Source organism: Mustelus asterias, chromosome 19, assembly GCF_964213995.1.
Source record: "Mustelus asterias chromosome 19, sMusAst1.hap1.1, whole genome shotgun sequence".
Taxonomy (NCBI): Eukaryota; Metazoa; Chordata; class Chondrichthyes; order Carcharhiniformes; family Triakidae; genus Mustelus; species Mustelus asterias.
Genome location: NC_135819.1, coordinates 37031893 through 37051408, shown reverse-complemented (window position 1 = coordinate 37051408; position 19516 = coordinate 37031893). Strand labels below are relative to the sequence as shown.

The 19516-nt window shown below is 44.6% G+C and overlaps 1 protein-coding gene across 1 annotated transcript in view; it reads right to left on the bottom strand.

The window, feature by feature from the left end:
* Nucleotides 1-19516, bottom strand: part of LOC144507557 (serine/threonine-protein kinase 33-like) — a 100158-nt gene that overhangs the window by 24363 nt on the left and 56279 nt on the right. The window contains exons 3-4 of the mRNA XM_078234699.1: nucleotides 17747-17851; nucleotides 6673-6811 (exon numbers count right to left, since the gene is read on the bottom strand). Of these exons, the coding sequence (XP_078090825.1) occupies nucleotides 6673-6811; nucleotides 17747-17851 (244 nt within the window). The remainder of the gene's footprint in view (nucleotides 1-6672; nucleotides 6812-17746; nucleotides 17852-19516) is intronic.

Genomic DNA, 19516 nt, shown 5'->3' with positions numbered 1-19516 from the left:
ATTTTCCCTACTATAGAAGTTGAGCTAACTGGCCTATAGTTACCCGCCTTTTGTCTACCTCCTTTTTTAAACAGTGGCATCACATTTGCTGTTTTCAATCAGCGGGAACCACCCAGTGAATTTTGGTAAATTACCACTAGTGCATTGGCTATATCCCTCGCCATCTCTTTTAGTACCCTGGGATACATTCCATTAGGACCAGGAGACTTGTCTACCTTTAGCCCCATTAGCTTGCCCAACACTACCTCTTTCATGATAATAGTTTTTAGATCATTATCTGCCATAGCCTTCCTGTCATCAAATTTTGGCATGTTATTTGTGTCTTCCACTGTGAAGACCGACACAAAATACCTGTTCAATGCCTCAGCCATTTTCTCATTTCCAGTTATTACATCCCACCCCCCGCCCCCTAAAGGACCAATGTTTATTTTAGCCATTCTTTTTCGTTTTATATATTTTTAGAAACATTTTAAGGAACACAAGCTTCACAACTCATCAACACCACTGCCCATCCTAGACCCTCCAAAAGGTCCAATCCCTCGGACCCCATCTCTTCCAACCCTTGCCATGTGTTCACCATACCCCTCGACGTTCGCTCTCTGAGGCTGAGCATACTGTTCTCAGCAAAGGACTCAGCTTTGTACCCTTACTTCCTCACCTCAATGAATTCTGTGCTCGACATGATGTTGAACTCTTCATTCGTCACCTTCATCTCCGTGCCCACTTCTTCGGGCAAAATTCCTTCCCCCGTTCTACAGATCCTTTTACGGGCCTCCAACATCCTGCCTCCAATTGGACACCCCTGCCGGGAGAATTACCTGCCCTCAATCTTTTCATTGTGAACTGTTGATGGGGTATTGGCTGTCTTAATTTTTCTGCCCCCTCACACATTCCAACCTCTCTCCTTCCAAGCTTTCCGCTGTTCGCTCCCTCAGGCCCCACCTCAATTTTGTCATCAAACCTGCCGACAAAGGGGGTGCTGTTGTTGTCTGGCATGCTGACCTCTACCTTCCACTCTGGCAAAGGGTCATCTGGACTCGAAACGTCAGCTCTTTTCTCTCCTTCCACTGCGAAGACCGATACAAAATACCTGTTCAATGCCTCAGCCATTGCTGCCAGACCAGGATGAGGTTCCCATCACATATTTGCCCCATCACTAACATCTCCAGCTTCCACCTCTGTAACATCACCCAATCCTGGCCAGGTCATCTGCAGCTGAAACCCTCACTCTTGCCTTTATTACCGCTGTACTTGACCATTCCCACTCCTGACAGGTCTCCAACATTCCGCTCTCAGTAATTCAAAACCTGGGCACTAACTGCACCCGTTCAACTATCAACCCTGTACTTGATTTGATTTAATTTGATTTATTATTGTCACATGTCACATGTATTGGGACAATTCACAACAGTGAAAAGTATTGAAAGCAAATTACTGTGGATGCTGGAATCTGAAACCAAAAGAAAGAATGCTGGAAAATCTCAGCAGGTCTGGCAGCATCTGTAAGGAGAGAAAAGAGCTGACGTTTTGAGTCCAGATGACCTTTTGTCAAAGCTCTGGCAAAGGGTCATCTGGACTCAAAACGTCAGCTCTTTTCTCTCCTTACAGATGCTGCCAGACCTGCTGAGATTTTCCAGTATTTTCTCTTTTGGCAGTGAAAAGTATTGTTTCTTGCGCGCTATATAGACAAAACATATGGTTCATAGAATACATGGGGGAGAAGGAAAGGAGAGGGTGCAGAATGTAGTGTCACAGTCACAGGGTGTAGAGAAAGATCAACTTAACGCGAGGCAGGTCCATTCAAAAGTCTGATGACAGCAGGGAAGAAGCTGCTCTTGATTCAATTGATACATGATCTCAGACTTTTGTATCTTTTTCCTGACAGAAAAACATGGAAGAGAGAATGTCCTCTTCCAGTCAAGCAGTATCTTGATTTTTAAAGTTCTCCTACTTGTTTCCAGAGCCCAGGACAGTCTCACCTCTCCCTATCTCTCTAAACTCCTTCTGCCACACAACCTTTCAAGATATCTGAGCTCATCTAATCCTGGCCTCTTGAACATCCCTGACTTTAACTGTCCCACTCTTGGTGGTCATGCCTTCAGTCGCCTAAACCACAACCTCCGAAATTCCTTTTCCATTTCTCTATCTCTATTTCGTCTTTTAAGACGCTCCTCAAAAACGAATCCTTTGACCAAGATTTTGACCATTTGACCTAATTATTTCCATATGTGGCTCGATGTCCCATTTTGTTTTGTGACACTTCAGTGAACCGCCTTGAATGCTTTATTACAGTAAATGTGCTATATTAATATTAATATAATTTGTTGTTGATAAACTCATTTTTAGCTGTATTACTAAAGCTGCACTAGGTTAGCACCCTTTAAATATAACATCTCGCCAATGCTATAGTTAAGAAAGCCCACCAACGCCTCTACTTTCTCAGCAGACTAAGGAAATTTGGCATGTCTGCTACAACTCTCGCCAATTTTTACAGATGCACAACAGAAAGCATCCTTTCCAGATGTATCACAGCTTGGTATGGCTCCTGCTCTGTCCAAGACTGCAAGAAACTTCAAAGAGTCATGAACAAGAGTCAGTCCATAACTCAAACCAGCCTCCCATCCATTAACTCTGTCTACACTCCTTGCTGCCTCAGAAAAGCAACCAGCATAATCAAGGACTCCACACTTCCCGGACATACTCTCTTCCACCTCCTTCTGTCAGAAAAAGATACAAAAGTCTGAGATCACGTACCAACCAACTCAAGAACAGCTTCTTCCCTGCTGCCATCAGACATTTGAATTAACCTACTTTATATAAAGTTGATCTTTCTCTACACCATAGCTATAACTACCTTCTGCACCCCCTCCTTGCCTTCTCCCCTATGTACTCTATGAATGGTATGCTTTGGCTGTATAGCATGCAAGAAACAATACTTTTCACTGTATCCCAATACATGTGACAATAAATCAAATCAAGGATTCCATTTAATTGCAATTTTCAGTAAAGTTACAATCTAAAATGTTGCCTGATTGTGCTGGCTCATGGAATTTCTTTGGCAACATGTTTTGCATGTTCCGTCGTATAGCTCTCCTGCCTTTCATTAGGCCGGATGGTTTGTACTGTATTTAGGTGAGGTCAGAATGAAATATTGAACCACTTTCTTCCCCAAGCACCAAATAAGTCAACTTTTGGAGCAACATTGGATTCGCTTAATTGAACTGCGCAACTTCTTTTGAATAATAGCACCAAGTAATTAATGCTCACCCTGGGTCTTATACACAATGGGTGTGATTTGCTCATTGATTACTGAGGCAGTATAAAGAATTACTTATTGTTTTTGATCTGTGGTGAAACACGTCAACGCCTTATCACTCATTTATAATTTAACCCCTTTTTGTTTCAGGACTTTTTAATGTATATTAACTTGTGTGAATGTGCTTTGATTTCTGGGATCCAGCGGTATTGTGGTTATATTCCAGGACCAGTAACTCACTCACCAGTTGGCAAGTAATCTTGAAGTGTGAGTTCAAATCCCAACCATGCAATTTGAATTCAGTAAATTAAATAAGTAAATAAAGCTAGTATCCACTACGCTGACCTTGAAACAACTGATTTGTCATAAAAACCCAAACTGTTTCACCAAGATCTTTTATGGAAGGAAATCTGTCTTGAGTATAAAAGTTGTCAGGTTATGTTACAGCTGTATGAAACTTTAGTTAGGCCGCATTTGGAATATTGTGTGTAGTTCTGGCTGCCACACTACCAGAACATTCTCCTCGTGTCTGCGTGGGTTTCCTCCGGGTGTTCCAGTTTCCTCCCACAGTCCAAAGATGTGCGAGTTAGGTTGATTGGCCATGCTAAAATTGCCCCTTAGTGTCCTGAGATGTGTAGGTTAGAGGGATTAGTGGGTAAATATGTAGGGGATAGGGCCTGGGTGGGATTGTGGTCGGTGCAGACTCGATGGGCCGAATGGCCTCTTTCTGTGCTGTAGGGTTTCTATGATTTCTATGAGAAGGGCATGGATGGTTTGGAAAGGGTGCAAAGAAGGTTTACCAGGATGTTGCCTGGTCTGGAGAGTTTTAGGTAGAGGAGAGGTTGAATAAACTTGGATTGTTTTCACTGGAAAGACAGAAACTGAGGCGCGAACTGATAGAAGTCTACAGATTTATGAGAGGCATATATAGGGTGGATAGTCAGAGGCTTTTTCCAAGGGTGTGAGGGTCAACTCCAAGAGGACACAGGTTTAAGGTGAGGGGGGAAAGTTTAGGGGAGACATGGGGGGAAAGTTTTTCACACAGAGGACGGTGGGTGCCTGGGACACACTTCCAGTGGAGGTGGTGGAAGCAGGCACGTTAGCAATGTTCAAGGCATTTCTTGATAGGCACATGAATGGGAAGTAAACAGAAGGATAGAAACCGTATATCGGCGCAGGCATTGATGGGCCAAAGGGCGTGTTCCTGGGCTGTATTGTTCTTTGTTCTACTCAGTTAGACCCATATGTGACTCCAGACCCTCAGCAATGTGGTGAACACTTAACTGCCTTCTGAGATGACCGAGCAAGCCACTTGCTTGTATCAAAATGATTATGAAAATCCATAGCCCACATAAGCTGCAGTGGTTCAATGATCACCATCTTCCCAAAGCACATTAGGGATGGGCAATAAATGCTGGCCTTGTCAGCAACACCTGCCCCTCATGAACGAATAAAATAATAGCCCAACATTTAACTGCAGCAGTTTCCAAATTTTTTTTGTGGAATATTGATGTTTCTTAAGCCTCGAGATGTGACAGTGCATAAATCCTATATTTGAACATGAAATCTGTTAGCATAAGCTACTTGAGATATATTCAAATTAGATTTATTTTAACAATATAGCAGGTTCCGTAGTCCATACAATGTGGCCCATTAAGATGAAATGCTTTTCCTCACCTGACCCCAACAGTCATGCAGAGACTGCATTAGTCCATTGCCGTGGTTTATACGGTTGAGTGTTGCAATGCTTTGCTCAGTTTAACAAGTCAATCCAAACAATAGCAGCTTCAACATGTCAGTGTCGATTATATACTCCTGTTTCCAGCCTGGGGCTTTTGACTTGGGTAACTGTACTCGCACTGAACCATGCTAAATTGCCCCTTGGTGTCCAAAAAGAAGCCAATTAAATAGATTGACCATGCTAAATTGCCCCTTTATGTCCAAAAGATGTGTAGGTAAGGTGGATTGGCCATGGTAAATGCATGGGTTCTAGGGATAGGGCGGGGGTGTGGGCCTGGGTAAAATGCTCTTTTGGAAAGTCAGTGCAGACTCGATAGACCGAATGGCCTCCTTCTGCACTTAAGAATTCCATGGTTCTATACCTGATACAGTAGGGAAATAGCTTTGTCTATTTTCATGAGGGTCCATAACCCTGACAAAATGACCCCCTACGTTGTATAATGTTATTAAACTGTTAGAATGACAGCCTCAATATCTGAGTCCCTGAATTTGGAGATGAAGCAGTGATCTAATTGGGGTGTTTAAAAGTTGACTGAAGGAGTTAATGGGTAGATAGAGAGAAATTATTTCAACTGGTGGGGGAATCCAGAAAGGGGAGGGGCAATAACATTGAAATTGGAGCTAGACTGTTCAAGGATGATGCCGGGAAGCACAAAAGCACTTCTTCATAGTAATGAGGGGCGGCCCGTGGTTCGCACTGCTGCCTCACAGCGCGAGGGTCCTGGGTTCAATTCTGGCCTCGGGTCACTGTCTGAGTGGAATTTGCACATTCCCATCGTGTCTGTGTGGGTTTCCTCCGGGTGCTCCGGTTTTCTCCCACAGTCCAAAGATGTGCGGGTTAGGTGGATTGGCCATGCTAAATTGCCCCTTTGTGTCCAACGATGTATAGGATATGGGGATTAGCAGGGTAAATGCATGGGGTTATGGGGATAGGGTTGGTGATGGGTCTAGGTAAGATGCTCAGTCAGACAGCAGACTCAATGGGCTGAATGGTCTCTTTCTGCACTGGGATTCTGTGATGATTGTAAACATCTGGCGGTGGCTCCATCAAAAAGCCATTGAGGCTCGGGAGATTGATAAATTTTTATTAGATAAATGTGTTAAGGACAATAGAAAAAAGGTTATAAATGAAGTTGAGATACAGATCAGCCATGAACAGGCTCGAGGGGCTAATGGCCAAGTCCTATTCCTAATTTTCAATTTCAAGAATATGTTGAAAATGTTCGATGTGCCGCTATAAAGTTACAAATATTTTTTGTGAAATGTGCTGCAATACAGTTACAGATAGTTTTTGCTGCATAATATGTTAAGTTGGCAATTGTTACAATGGGGGGGAATTTTCCCGTTCCCCCCTCACCACGGGAATTGTAATGGGCGGGACACGGACCATGCAAAGTTGCCTTGATCTCGGATGGGATTTTTCGGTTTGAGTCAAGCACAGCCAGAAAATTCCGCCCATTGTAAATATTGCAGATCAAAGGTCACATGGGTGAACTGTCACATGGAGTGATTTTCCTTACTAATATTTCGAGAGGGGGCGGACAAATAACATTCTTGGGTTTGACCAGCAGCGGATGACAACAACAGATGCAAACAGAATGTGTCAAGCTCTAGAAGGTTGTTGGTCAGTGTTAGTCACAATGCTACAACTGTTACGGTTGTACAGGGCATCTTACCATTTTTGTGGAGATAAAAGATGGCACTGGCCAAGCTGGAAATGACGTGTTTGGTTTCAGATTCGCTCAAATGGCCTTTCTCTTCCAGAACGCCCTTCAGCTCCCCGAGTTCACAGAATTCAATGACAAGGTAGACTTTCTAAAGCAGAAAGGAGAAATGGAGAAAAATGGAGTATCCTTTGGTGAGCGATTGTACTTATCCAATAGTTCACCTCACATCAACGAGTGAAGTCCGACCAATATGTGATGATGTGGAGATGTCAGCGTTGGACTGGGGTGGACATAATAAGAAGTCTCACATCAGGTTAAAGCCCAACAGGTTTATTTGGTATCACGAGCTTTCAGAGCGCTGCTCCTTCATTAGGTTACTCACCTGATGAAGAAGCAGCACTCCAAAAACTCGTGATTCCAAATAAATCTGTTGGACTTTAACCTTGTGCTGTGAGACTTCCTACTATATCAATAAGTGGAACAAGAAAATAAATGTCCTTTTTTCAAAAAAGAAAAACAGGAAATTCAGCTGGTCTGGCAACATTTTACAGCGTTCTGGATTTACATCCAGATCAACAACTGCAGACTAAGAGCTCTGTCTTCTCTTATGATTTTTTCCATCCCCCCCTCCCCCCACCCTCAGAGTCAGTCTTTAATTTGTTCCCAATTTTGCTTTCAGAAAGTGTTGACTCTTGTTCTGCTGTCTGACCTTTATAGAAACATAGAAATATAGAAAAACTACAGCACAAAACAGGCCCTTCAGCCCCACAAGTTGTGCCGAACGTATCCCTACCTTTTAGGCCTACCTATAACCCTCCATCCTATTAAGTCCTATGTACTCATCCAGGAATCTCTTAAAAGACCCTATTGAGTTTGCCTCCACCACCACTGACGGCAGCCGATTCCACTCGCCCACCACCCTCTGTGTGAAAAACTTCCCCCTAACATCTCCCCTGTACCTACCCCCCAGCACCTTAAACCTGTGTCCTCTCGTAGCAGCCATTTCCACCCTGGGGAAAAGCCTCTGAGAGTCCACCCGATCTATGCCTCAACATCTTATATACCTCTATTAGGTCTCCTCTCATCCTACGTCTCTCCAAGGAGAAAAGAATGAGCTCCCTCAGCCTATCCTCATAAGGCATGCCTCTCAATCCAGGCAACATCCTTGTAAATCGCCTCTGCACCCTTTCAATCTTTTCCATATCCTTCCTGTAATGAGGCGACCAGAACTGAGCAAAGTACTCCAAGTGGGGTCTGACGAGGGTCTTATATAGCTGCATCATTATCCCCGGACTCCTAAACTCAATCCCTCGATTGATAAAGGCCAGCACACCATACGCCTTCTTAACCACCTCCTCCATCTGCAGGGCCGATTTTAGAGTCCTATGGACCCGGACCCCGAGGTCCTTCTGATCCTCCACAGTACTAAGAGTCTTTCCCTTAATATTGTACTCCTTCATCCCATTTGACCTGCCAAAATGGACCACTACGCATTTATCTGGGTTGAAGTCCATCTGCCACTTCTCTGCCCAGTCTTGCATCCTATCTATGTCCCTCTGTAACTTCTGACATCCTTCCAGACTATCCACAACCCCACCAACCTTCGTGTCGTCAGCAAACTTACCAACCCATCCCTCCACTTCCTCATCCAGGTCATTTATGAAAATGACAAACAGCAAGGGTCCCAGAACAGATCCCTGGGGCACGCCACTGGTGACCGACCTCCACTATAGTATTATGCCACTATTAACACCTGCCTTAGTCTTTAACACTATTGTTACCACTCCCTTTGCTGTGTAGCCATGACATCTTTGTTATTTAATCTCTCCAGAGCTCCAACCTCTCCCTGACCTTCGATTTTCCTCAATCTCCTCTCTCCAACAGCACTTCCACCTCTCTTCAGCACTGAAGAAAAGTCATACAAACACAAAATATTGTTTTTCTCTCCACAGATGCTGCCAGACCTGTTGCAATTTTCCAGCATTTCCCATTTTATTTCAGCTTTCCAACATCTGCAGTATTTTGCTTTAATTTTTTGTTAGTGAATCTTCGCACCCACACCGTTTGTCAACCCTTGGGGAACGGTGGAAGAAAGTGGTGGAAGGATTCCTGAGCTGATTATTGGCCTGTTGAACCGCATTGAATGCTCCTTCTGTGGTCAACTGGTGTTGAACTCTAACCCGGAGCTTCTGGTCCATGGTAGGGACACTACTCACTGTACCATAAGACCTCCTTTTAATTTTAGTGAAATTTTTTTTAACATGCTGACAATAGGAATATTACTCAGGATCCTCACATTTGGCACAGAGGAGTTTAGACTACATTCTACAGTTTCGACTTGATTCTAACCCAGGCGTTGAACTACTGTCCTCTAAATTCTCTGAAAGACATCAGATGGGCGGGTTGATTGGCCAGGCTAAATTAACTCTAGTGTCAGAGGGATTAGTAGGGTAACTATGAGTGTTATAGGATTAGGGTCTGGGTGCAATTGTTGTCAGTGCAGACTTGATGGGTCGAATGGCCTCCTTCTGCACTGTAGGGATTCTATGATGGATAGTGGTGAATAAGTCAAGAGGCAAAAAAAGGGCATAGCTTCTCTGAAACAAACACTTAAAAATGTGTGGATCACTCAACAATAACTTTATAAGCCTAAAATGGGGTGTGATGTCTTATCTGGTCAACTTGGATCTTGTTTGTCTCTCTTGTTGGGACAGTAAATTGGATTCAATTGAATTTTACATTTGTTTTTTAGAGAAAGGAATAGATTTGGGTTTGCCTGGTCCTCTCTAAGCATTAGCTTTGTAACTTTAAGAATGGAGTAAAAAATTAAACAAGAACAACAGCTTTATACACAAGATCGGCATGGTGGCACAGTGGTTCTCACTGCTGCCTCACAGAGCCAGAGACCCGGGTTCAATTCACACTGTCTGTGTGGAGTCTGCACATTCTCCCCGTGTCTGCGTGGGTTTCCTCCGGGTGCTCCTGTTTCCTCCCACAGTCGGGTTAGGTGCATTGGCCATGTTAATGGGGGCATGGTGGCACAGTGGTTTGCACTGCTGCCTCACAGCGTCAGGGACCTGGGTTTGATTCCTGGTGTGGTGTTTGCCCCTTAGTGTCAGGGGGACTAGGATGGGGTTATGGGGATGGGAGTTTGGGTGGATTTGTGGTTGGTGCAGACTCGATAGGCTGAATGGCCTCCTCCTGCACTGTAGGATTCTATGATTCTATGAAATTGCCCCTTAGTGTCCCGGGATTCGTAGGTTAGAGGGATTAGTGGGGTAAATATGTGGGGATAGGGCCTAGGTGAGATTGTGTCAGTGCAGACTCGACGGGCCGAATGGCCTCATTCTGCACTGAATGGGCCATTCGGCCCAACGAGTCTGCACGTAGGGCTCCTATGTACCCGAACAGGCAGCAGAGTGTGGTGACTATGAATGACTTTATAAATCTTTGGTGTGTGTTTAGTATTTGCTTCTGTACTAGGAATTGGAAGATCTGAGGCAAAACTATATCTCACTGCGCGTGGGACAATACGAGACCTCAGTGTGGCACGGTGGCACAGTGGTTAGCACTGCTGCCTCACAAAGCCAGGGACCCGGGTTCGATTCCCAGCTTGGGTCGCTATCTGTGCAGAGTCTACATGTTCTCCCTGTGTCTGCGTGGGCTTCCTTTGGGTGCTCCAGTTTCCTCCCACAGTCCAAAAGACATGCAGGTTAGATGCATTGGCCATGCTAAATTCTCCCTCAGTGTACGCGAACAGGCGCCGGAATGTGGCGACTGGGGGATTTTCATAGGAACTTCATTGCAGTGTTAATGTAAGCCTATTTGTGACACTAATAAACAAAATAAAATCATTAACTCTAATCTGAGGTTTTCGTCATACGTTACCATTGCTACAGTGTGGGTGGCCAACACATTCCCATGGCATCTGTCAAAACCTAGCTTGAGCTCACCAGGAGGGTGAAAAGACAACAGTTTCAATCAGACGTCCTACCCTCCCTCTGATCTCACCCCTCCTAGACTGCAAGGTTGAGAAGAGGAAATTGTCAGAACCTAAATGCTTCTTCCACCACTTGGAGGTACAATGTGCTGAAGGACCTTCATTCACATCAACCCCATCATGGACCTTAACTCCATCATGTAACTAAATAAATTGGTATCTATCTAACAGCGTGATGAAGAGACGGGCAGATCATCACCAGTTGCAGAAGTCACACGAAGGAACACAATTCTTCCTTGTTTGAGCTTGGACAATTAGGTGGGAACCATCAGGTGATATCCGCTTTATTTTCTGTCCATGGATTTAAATGGCAAGGTAGGGTGACCAAGAGGGGCAGATGTAACCAAACCTCATCTATACATGCTCCTGCCATGTTCTTGTACCTGCCATTTACAGCTCTTTCATTTCATCCACTGATGACTGGAGCAGTTGGGTTTATGAAGCTCTTTAAACTTAACTTTGTTGTACCCAATATATGGGCCTAAGGTAGGAGCAAATTGATCGAATCAGCAGTGTAGAGGTCAGTGTCCAATTGGTATTTAAGTTGGGGCGGCTGCTAAGTTGGTTGAAGGCTTTCTTTTAAACAGTCCTGGTGCGGTCTAAACTGAATGCAGATCTCATTTTTATGTTGAAACAAGGCTCCAGAGCTTTGAGACCAAGGGAAAGGGTTGAGGTGTTCATGGCCAGGTGTTGTGGTCGACCCTACTCCCCCTTCCCCTCCAAAGGAGTTTCAGGCTGCCATGAGCTGGCGGCTGCCAGAAATGCACTGGAAAACTCACTGGTATCATCAGCTGTCTCATAGTTTCCTGGTCCCTCAGACTGCAACAGCACTCGAGGGCACTGAGAGGTGGAACGGTGATATGGATTATGAGCTGCTGATTTTTGGCCACTCTTTTCCTATTACACTCACATTTCGCTCATAGTAATTAATGGTTATTGAGACCGATTTAATTCTCTCTGGTGGTATGAATGACTTTATAAGTCTTTGCTGTGTGTTTAGTATTTGCTTCTGTATTAGGAATGGAAGACCTGAGGCAAAACTATATCTTACTGCACGTGGGACAATGCGAGACCTCAGTGTGGCACAGTGGCACAGTGGTTAGCACTGCTGCCTCACAGAGCCAGGGACCCGGGTTCGATTCCCAGCTTGGGTCACTATCTGTGCAGAGTGTACACATTCTCCCTGTGTCTGCATGGGTTTCCTCCGAGTGCTCCGGTTTCCTCCCACAGTCCAAAAGACATGCAGGTTAGATGCATTGGCCATGCTAAATTCTCCCTCAGTGTACCCGAACAGGCGCCGGAGTGTGGCGACTAGGGGATTTTCATAGTAACTTCACTGCAGTGTTAATGTAAGCCTACTTGTGACACTAATAAATAAAGTTTAAAACTTAATCTTAAACTTGAGTTATAACTGGGCAAAAAGCAGAGAATTCCAAAAGTTCAGCTTGAGATTTTAGGAGATGCTAGCTTATAGGAATTGCGGTAAAAACTGTAATCACACGTGATGACTACCACACGCCGTAAGCTTCTACCCAAATATGACTGAGAATTGTGTCAGCTTTTGCTTTTAATAAAAAGTAGTTTGGCGAAACAATTGATTTTGAAGACGTGAAATCAAGTAAGTGATAAATGGGAGCTGCTTTCTATCCAAATGATTAGAGGAACGCTGTGGAAATTCAGAGAAAGACTGGGGGAAAAGGCATTTCATCTTTCAAAGGGTGTTTCAAGACAGCCCAGAATCGAATGCAGGTCTACGTGACTTTGAACCACTAGTTAGTCAGATTGCCGGAAATACAGTGCCCCTATTTAAGAAGATAGATGGATCTGCGTCAATGTTTAATCACGTTTTGTAATAGTGTTCTGCATTAAGCCCATTAGAGTAAGTGGTTCCATTTTGGAACAATGCTTAGATTTTAAACGAAGTGATTTGTTTTCTTGCCTATTAGACAGAATGTAATAAGTTTTGCAATTTATTCTCACTGGGAGTTAAGTAACCCTTGCAATCACCTCCCAGACTAGAACTTTTTATTTTTTTATCAAGGAGCGATGCAGGAAGTTTAATTGAAATGGTAAAAATCTCCAGTTATTATTCTAACTGGAGAACTGTGGGGGTGACACAGTGGTTAGCACTGCTGCCTCACAGCACCAGGGACCTGAGTTTGATTCCCAGGTCACTCTGTGTGTGCAGTCTGCATGTTCTCCCTGTGTCTGCAAGGGTTTCCTCCGGGTGCTCCGGTTTCCTCCCACAGTCTGAAAGACGTGCTGGTTAGGTGCATTGGCCATGCTAAATTCTCTCTCAGTGTACCCGAACAAGCGCCGGAGTGTGGCGATAAGGGGATTTTCACAGTAACCTCATTGCAGCCTACTTGTGACACTCATAAATAAACTTTAAATTTTAAGCAGGGTGAAAAATACTCTTGTAATTATTGAAGGTAAATGTGCCTATAGGGTAACAGGAATAGGAGCCGGCCACTTAACACCTGAAACCTGTCCATTCAGTGAGGTTATGTCTGATCTGTGGCTTAACTCCATTGCCCTGTATTCCTTAAGAGCTTTGCTTAACAGAAATCTATCAATTGAAAATTTAAAATTAACAATTGATTAGGAATCAAATTAGCAAATGTGAAAGAGAGCATTACATTTCTAGCGATACATGTAAAAGTGTTTCCTAACTTCATTCCTGAAGGGGTCTGGCTCTAACTTTTTAGGTTATGTTACCTCGTTCTAGATTCCCCAATCAGTGGAAATAGTTTCTCTCCATCCCTCCTATCTATTATAGAGTCACAGAGGCTTACAGCATGGAAACAGGCCCTTCAGCCCAACTTGTCCATGCTGCCCTTTCTTTACCACCACGCTAGCCCCAATTGCCTACATTTGACCCATATCCCTCGATACCCATCTTACCCATGTAACTGTCCAAATGCTTTTTAAGACAGAATTGTACTTGCCCCTACTACTACCTCTCACAGCTCGTTCCAGACACCACCCTCTGTGCGAAAAAAATGCCCCTCTGTACCCTTTTGTATCGCTCTCGTCTCACCTTAAATCTATGTCCCTCTAGCTTTAGACTCCCCTACCTTTGGGAAAAGATGTTGACTATCTACCTGACCAATGCCCCTGATTATTTTATAGACCTCTATAAAATCACCCCTAATTTTTGACCAAATTACCCCTTAATGTTTAAAATTACAGGAGAATGCAATCCTAGTTTGTGCACTCTTTGTTCATCATTTGACCCTTGATGTCCAAGTTTTGTTTGAGTAACTCCATGCTGTGCTCCTTCCAAGGCCTATATATCCTTCCTGAGGTGTGGTGACCAGAGATGAATGCAGTACTCCACGTGGGGCCTAACCAGGTCTTTGTATGGTAGTAGCATGACTTTTAATTTCTTGTGTTCTTATCAACTTCATATAAACCCCAGTTAGCATTCCTTTAGCATTTTAGACCATTCTTTAGACCTGTTTATTATATTTTTATTAATCAATGTTCATGGAATATTAATTCTCTTAACTTCACTGGTTCTAACTTTTCAACATTGAGAAAGTTTCCTGATCGTTTTTAGCTGTGAAGTTGATGACCTCACACTTGTCCACATTGAAAGTCATTTACCAGTTTTGTCCAATCACTTTATCTATTAATGTCTCTTTGTAATTTTATGCCTCCGTCTATACTGCCTGCAATGCAGCCTTATCTTTGTGTCATCAGCAAAACTGAATGTAAAGTTTATTTATTAGTCACAAGTAGGCTTACATTAACAAGGCAATGAAGTTACTGTGAAAATCCCCTCGTCGCCACACTCCGGCGCCTGTTCGGGTACACTGAGGGAGAATTTAGTATGGCCAATGCACCTAACCAGCACGTCTTTCGGACTGTGGGAGGAAATGGCAGCACCCGGAGGAAACCCACGCAGACATGGGGAGAATGTACAGACTCCGTACAGAAAGTGACCCAAGGCCGAAATCAAACCCGGGTCCCTGGCGCTGTGAAGCATCAATGCTAACCACTGTATGGCTCTCTATATCACTGTCATAGTTGTTAGTGAATAGCTGAGGCCTCAACTCGAATCCAATGGAAAGCCTTGAAAGAGAAAGGGTGCAATTATTGACTTTACAACACTAGGGGCAGCGCTTCCCGCTGCAAATGCACACTCCATAGTTAGATCTGATTAGAAAATTTTAGAGTTCCGGTGCTGTTTAAAACCAGCCATCTATATCCCTAGCAACAAGATATTGTAAATAGGCAGCATTTGGCACCTTTTAGTGCAAAGTAACTAGTTACTTCTAAAATTCGCCCTCAAGACCTTTCACTTAATTGATTCTTATGTGAATTTGAGATCTGTTAAATAAGTAAACTGGATTTCTCTGAGAAATGATACAATTGAGACACTGGAATACAGTGCTAAACATAATTACAAATTTATACGACAAACTGGATTTCATGAGGTGAGGTGGATGTGTTGGAGGGAGTTTTATTCGTGTGATTTTAGTAAAAGCTTGCATTGTGTGGGGAACAATGTTTTACTGTGATTTTCCTCAAATTGGCCAATTATCGCCCAATGGATGGGTCCAACATCTAATTAAGGACAGTGGGTGGGATCTCAATTGGCCAAAACTATTCCTCCTCTGGCTTGGAAGAAGGAGGAGCAAGACTCTGAGAGCTTGTGCTACCAGATAAACCTGTTGGACTTTAACCTGGTGTTGTGAGACTTCTTACTTGGTAGAAGCAGCCACATGCTATTGCAGGTGAGTGGGAGAGTGTTCACCCCAACACCCCCTTGAATCTTTTTAACTTCAACAAAAAAAAATTGTCTTCAATACCATTGGTTAGATAGAGGGTGGGGAGGGAAATCTTTCCACTGGATGGCCAGAGGCTGCAGCTTAAGCCAGGCAGACAGAGTGGGCAGCTAAGCCTGTCAGGTGCATCAAACCCCTGGTTTGCTGCTGAGAGACCTGTTCCCCAAAGCCTCCAGAGATCTCGAGGCCCACAGAAAAATTCCAGTCCACCTCCAATAATAAGTCTTAATGCTGTAAATGGCAGTGTATAAGTCATGAAGTCTTGAAAATTCCCTACAAAAAAACAGGGGTCAACTTATACAGCAGGTATAAAAAATAACGGGCAGTGTGAATGATCAGCGTTTTGCATTGTCATTGTGGACGTGTATTAAAGTCCATTGCAACATAGTCTATATCGCCTGCTTAATCCCTCACACACAGTTATAAGGGGTGACCAGGAAATAAAACATACATTTGTGGGGAGAAAAATTAAGGCTGACAATAACGAAAGTATAACATTGTCCTGACTGAGAGGTGGCCAACTGCTAGTACATTCAAAAATAAAACGTTTTGGGAGGGTGGAAAATTTGTCTTTTATGCTGGCTCCACTTATACACCTAGATTCATGGTAAATTGAATTGGTTACCCACTGCTTGTGGGCAGTTTGTCCTATCCACACTCCCACCCCTGCTTGACCCCCACCCTGCACTCCCAGTTGCACATCCAGGAAAATCACCCAGGGGTGGGATGGAGCCCACAAGCCAGCAAACCAGCCGGCACGTGTGCGGCTACACACTCGCCCACGTCCGTGCCTGCCCCATCGAGGCCTAAACATTCAGCCTTATAACAAGCCCAAATGTCCTGTTCTTCAAGGGGAAAGCCAAGGAATACCACTCCCAATTATTGTCTCTTCCTTAAATGAGGAAGTGTGCACTTTGGGTGAGACGTGTACCAGTCTTGACTGTTGTGCCCTCCGAGGTTGGACAGCCTGCTGATCCCACACATAGGGGCAAATCTTAAGCTTCCATGATATTGGGGCAAGACATTGAATCAGCCATCATCCACAGGGCAAAGGAAAGTCAGGCGAGTTATATAATGAGCAGCCAATCTAATATTGCCCATTCTCCATCACCGAAAGTTAAAGTTGGCTTTGCAGAATGAACCCTTTGAAGGAGTGACTGAGGGCTATGAGGGGAACCATAGCCCATCAACAGTCATCTGCTTCAGAGTAGGAGGGAAAACTGAAGTGAAATAAATAACTTGGTGAAAATTAGAATTACAAACACAGTGGAAAGGTCACCTACATAATCTGGAACACTCGAGTTATTTTCCTTAGAACAGAGAGGGCTAAGGGGTGACCTAATTGAAGTGTAAAAAATTATGAGGAGCGTGGATAGGATAAGCAAGAAAGACTTGTCCCCTAGCTGAGGGGTCAGTTACCAGTGGCTATTGATTTAAGGTGATTGATAGAAGGATTAGAGGGGAAATGAGGAAAAACTATCTGGAATTCACTGACTGTTTTGATGGCAGAGGCTGAAATGCTCACCTCATTTAAAAGGTACCTGGATCTGCATCTGAAGTGCTGTAACCCTCAAAGTTACCGACCAGCTGCTGGAAAGGGGGATTAAAAGGAGCAGCTAGTTTACTGTTTAGATGGTGCAGACATGATGGGCTGAATGGCCTCTTTCAGAACCCGTAACATTCAATGGTTCTAGGGTTCTTTTCCATAAAGAGCTGTTGAAACTGTCTACTAAAATAAAATGACAGATATTTGTTAGGTCAGGGCTAAAGAGTTATAGAATCAAGGTGGGTGATGGAGCTGAGGTACAGATCAGCAATGATCTGGCTGAATGATGGATTAGGCTCCAGGAGTTGAAAGTCCTCCTATCCCAATGATTCTAAGACTCTAAAGATGTGCGGGTCAGGTTAATTGCCCCTTAGTGTCAGGGGGACTAGCAGGTAAATACATGGGGTTACAGAGGTAGGGCCTGGTTGGGATTGTTGTTGTGCAGGCTTGATGGGCTGAATGGCCTCCTTCTGTGCTGTAGGAATTCTATAACAATGTAAATTTCTATCCTGAGAGACCTGATGAGGTGCAATATGAAATGCAAGTCCTTTCCTCCTTTTAATAATATGTTCTTAAGTGTTGATCTGCAAATATTTCTGATGGTTCCTCCCAGTTTTTTGGAAAACAAGTTTATCACAATAGATTGGCAGCAATCAAAACAAAACCGTTGCTAGGATGTACTGAGTGAGTAGCATACTAAGTCCAAAGCTCACTTTCCTCATTTCTTAACTTGAAATCCAGTACCTTAGTGGTCTCATAAACTTCTTCCAGTTTAATGATATGTTCATGGTTCACCTTCTTCAAGATGTCAATCTCCCTTTCCAGCATTTTAACAGCTTGGCTTCCAGCCTGAAACAGGAAGAACAGGAGTCTCAGCCAATCTCCAGAACATCAAACAGTTTAAATACAACACTTGAGAAAGGAACCTTTCTGGTTTGAATTAATCAGGTAATGGTAGGGGCTCTGCCATTGGGTTCATGAAACTGAGGTGTAAAATGAGCCTCTTCTCCTGGATCAATTTCTGGCTTGGGTCTGTGTGGAGATTGCACATTCTCCCCATGTCTACGTGGGTTTCCTCTGGATGCTCTGGCTTCCTCCCACAGTCCAAAGATGTGTGTGTGGGTTAAGTGGATTAGCTATGTTAAATTGCCCCTTAGTGTCAGGGGGACGAACTAGGGTAAATGCATGGGGTTATGGGGATAGGGCCTGGGAGGGATTGTGGCCGGTGCAGGCTCAATGGGCCAAATGGCCTCCTTCTGCACTGTCGGATTCTATCTCTGTGTGTGTGTGGCTATGATCCTGATGGTTCAGTGACCCCCTGCTGCAAGTACCATGTATTGGCAGAACCATCAGGATCATAGCCACACACACACAGAGATAGAATCCGACAGTGCAGAAGGAGGCCATTTGGCCCATTGAGCCTGCACCGACCACAATCCCTCCCAGGCCCTATCCCCATAATCCCATGCATTTACCCTAGTTTGTCCCCCTGACACTAAGGGGCAATTTAGCATAGCTAATCCACTTAACCCACACATCTTTTGGACTGTGGGAGGAAGCCAGAGCATCCAGAGGAAACCCGCGTAGACATGGGGAGAATGTGCAATCTCCACACAGACCCAAGCCTTGAATTGAACCCGGGTCCCTGATGCTGTGAGGCAACAGTGCTAATCTGGGCGTGCAGGTCCACAGATCCTTATAAGTGGCAGCACAGGTGGAGAAGATGGTGAAGGAAGCATACGGCACGCTTGCCTTCATCAGACGGAGCATCGAGTATAAAAGTTGGCAAATTTTGTTACAGTTATGTGAAACGTTGGTTAAGCTGCATTCAGAATACTGAGCCCGATTTTACCATTTTGATTCTAAGTGCCGAATCTGGGAGTGTTTCAGATCCGACTTTTAGACCTGTTCTCCAGCACTCCCATACACACTCTGCCTGCAAAAAAATCAGCGATTCTGAATGGCGCAGCAGAAGCCTGTGGATGGAGCTTATTGCACCCGAAACGCTGCTGCTCCGATCGGAGCCTTCAACTGCACATGCGCAGTGAAAAAAACAGAAAAACGCTACCCTGCCACATCGCTCCCGGGCTGGATAATGCTTCCCCCTGGCCCCCACAGACATTGCCCCATTCTCACAACATTACTGTCCCCCTTATCCACCCACCGATCGCACGCAGAGTGGCACTGGATGCCCCCGCTCCTCCCCCCCTCCACCCCCCCCCCCCCCACCAGAGAGCAATCTGACCCATCTCCCTCCCACCAGAGTCATCTGAACCGTCTCCCTCCCCCCCACCCCCCCCAAGCAGGGAGCCATCTGACCTGCCTCCCTCCCCCCACTAGAGAGTCATCTGACCCGCCCCCTTCCCCCTTTGGGCTGTTGGCATTGTTAGTAAAGCTGGCATTTTTGGAATGACACTCCAGTGAAATACTGAGCGAGTGTCCGCAGGGATCCCTCTTCCAATTCTGCCTCCATGTCCCTCTTCCAAGCATTGGGCCCAACAGGCACCCCCTGTA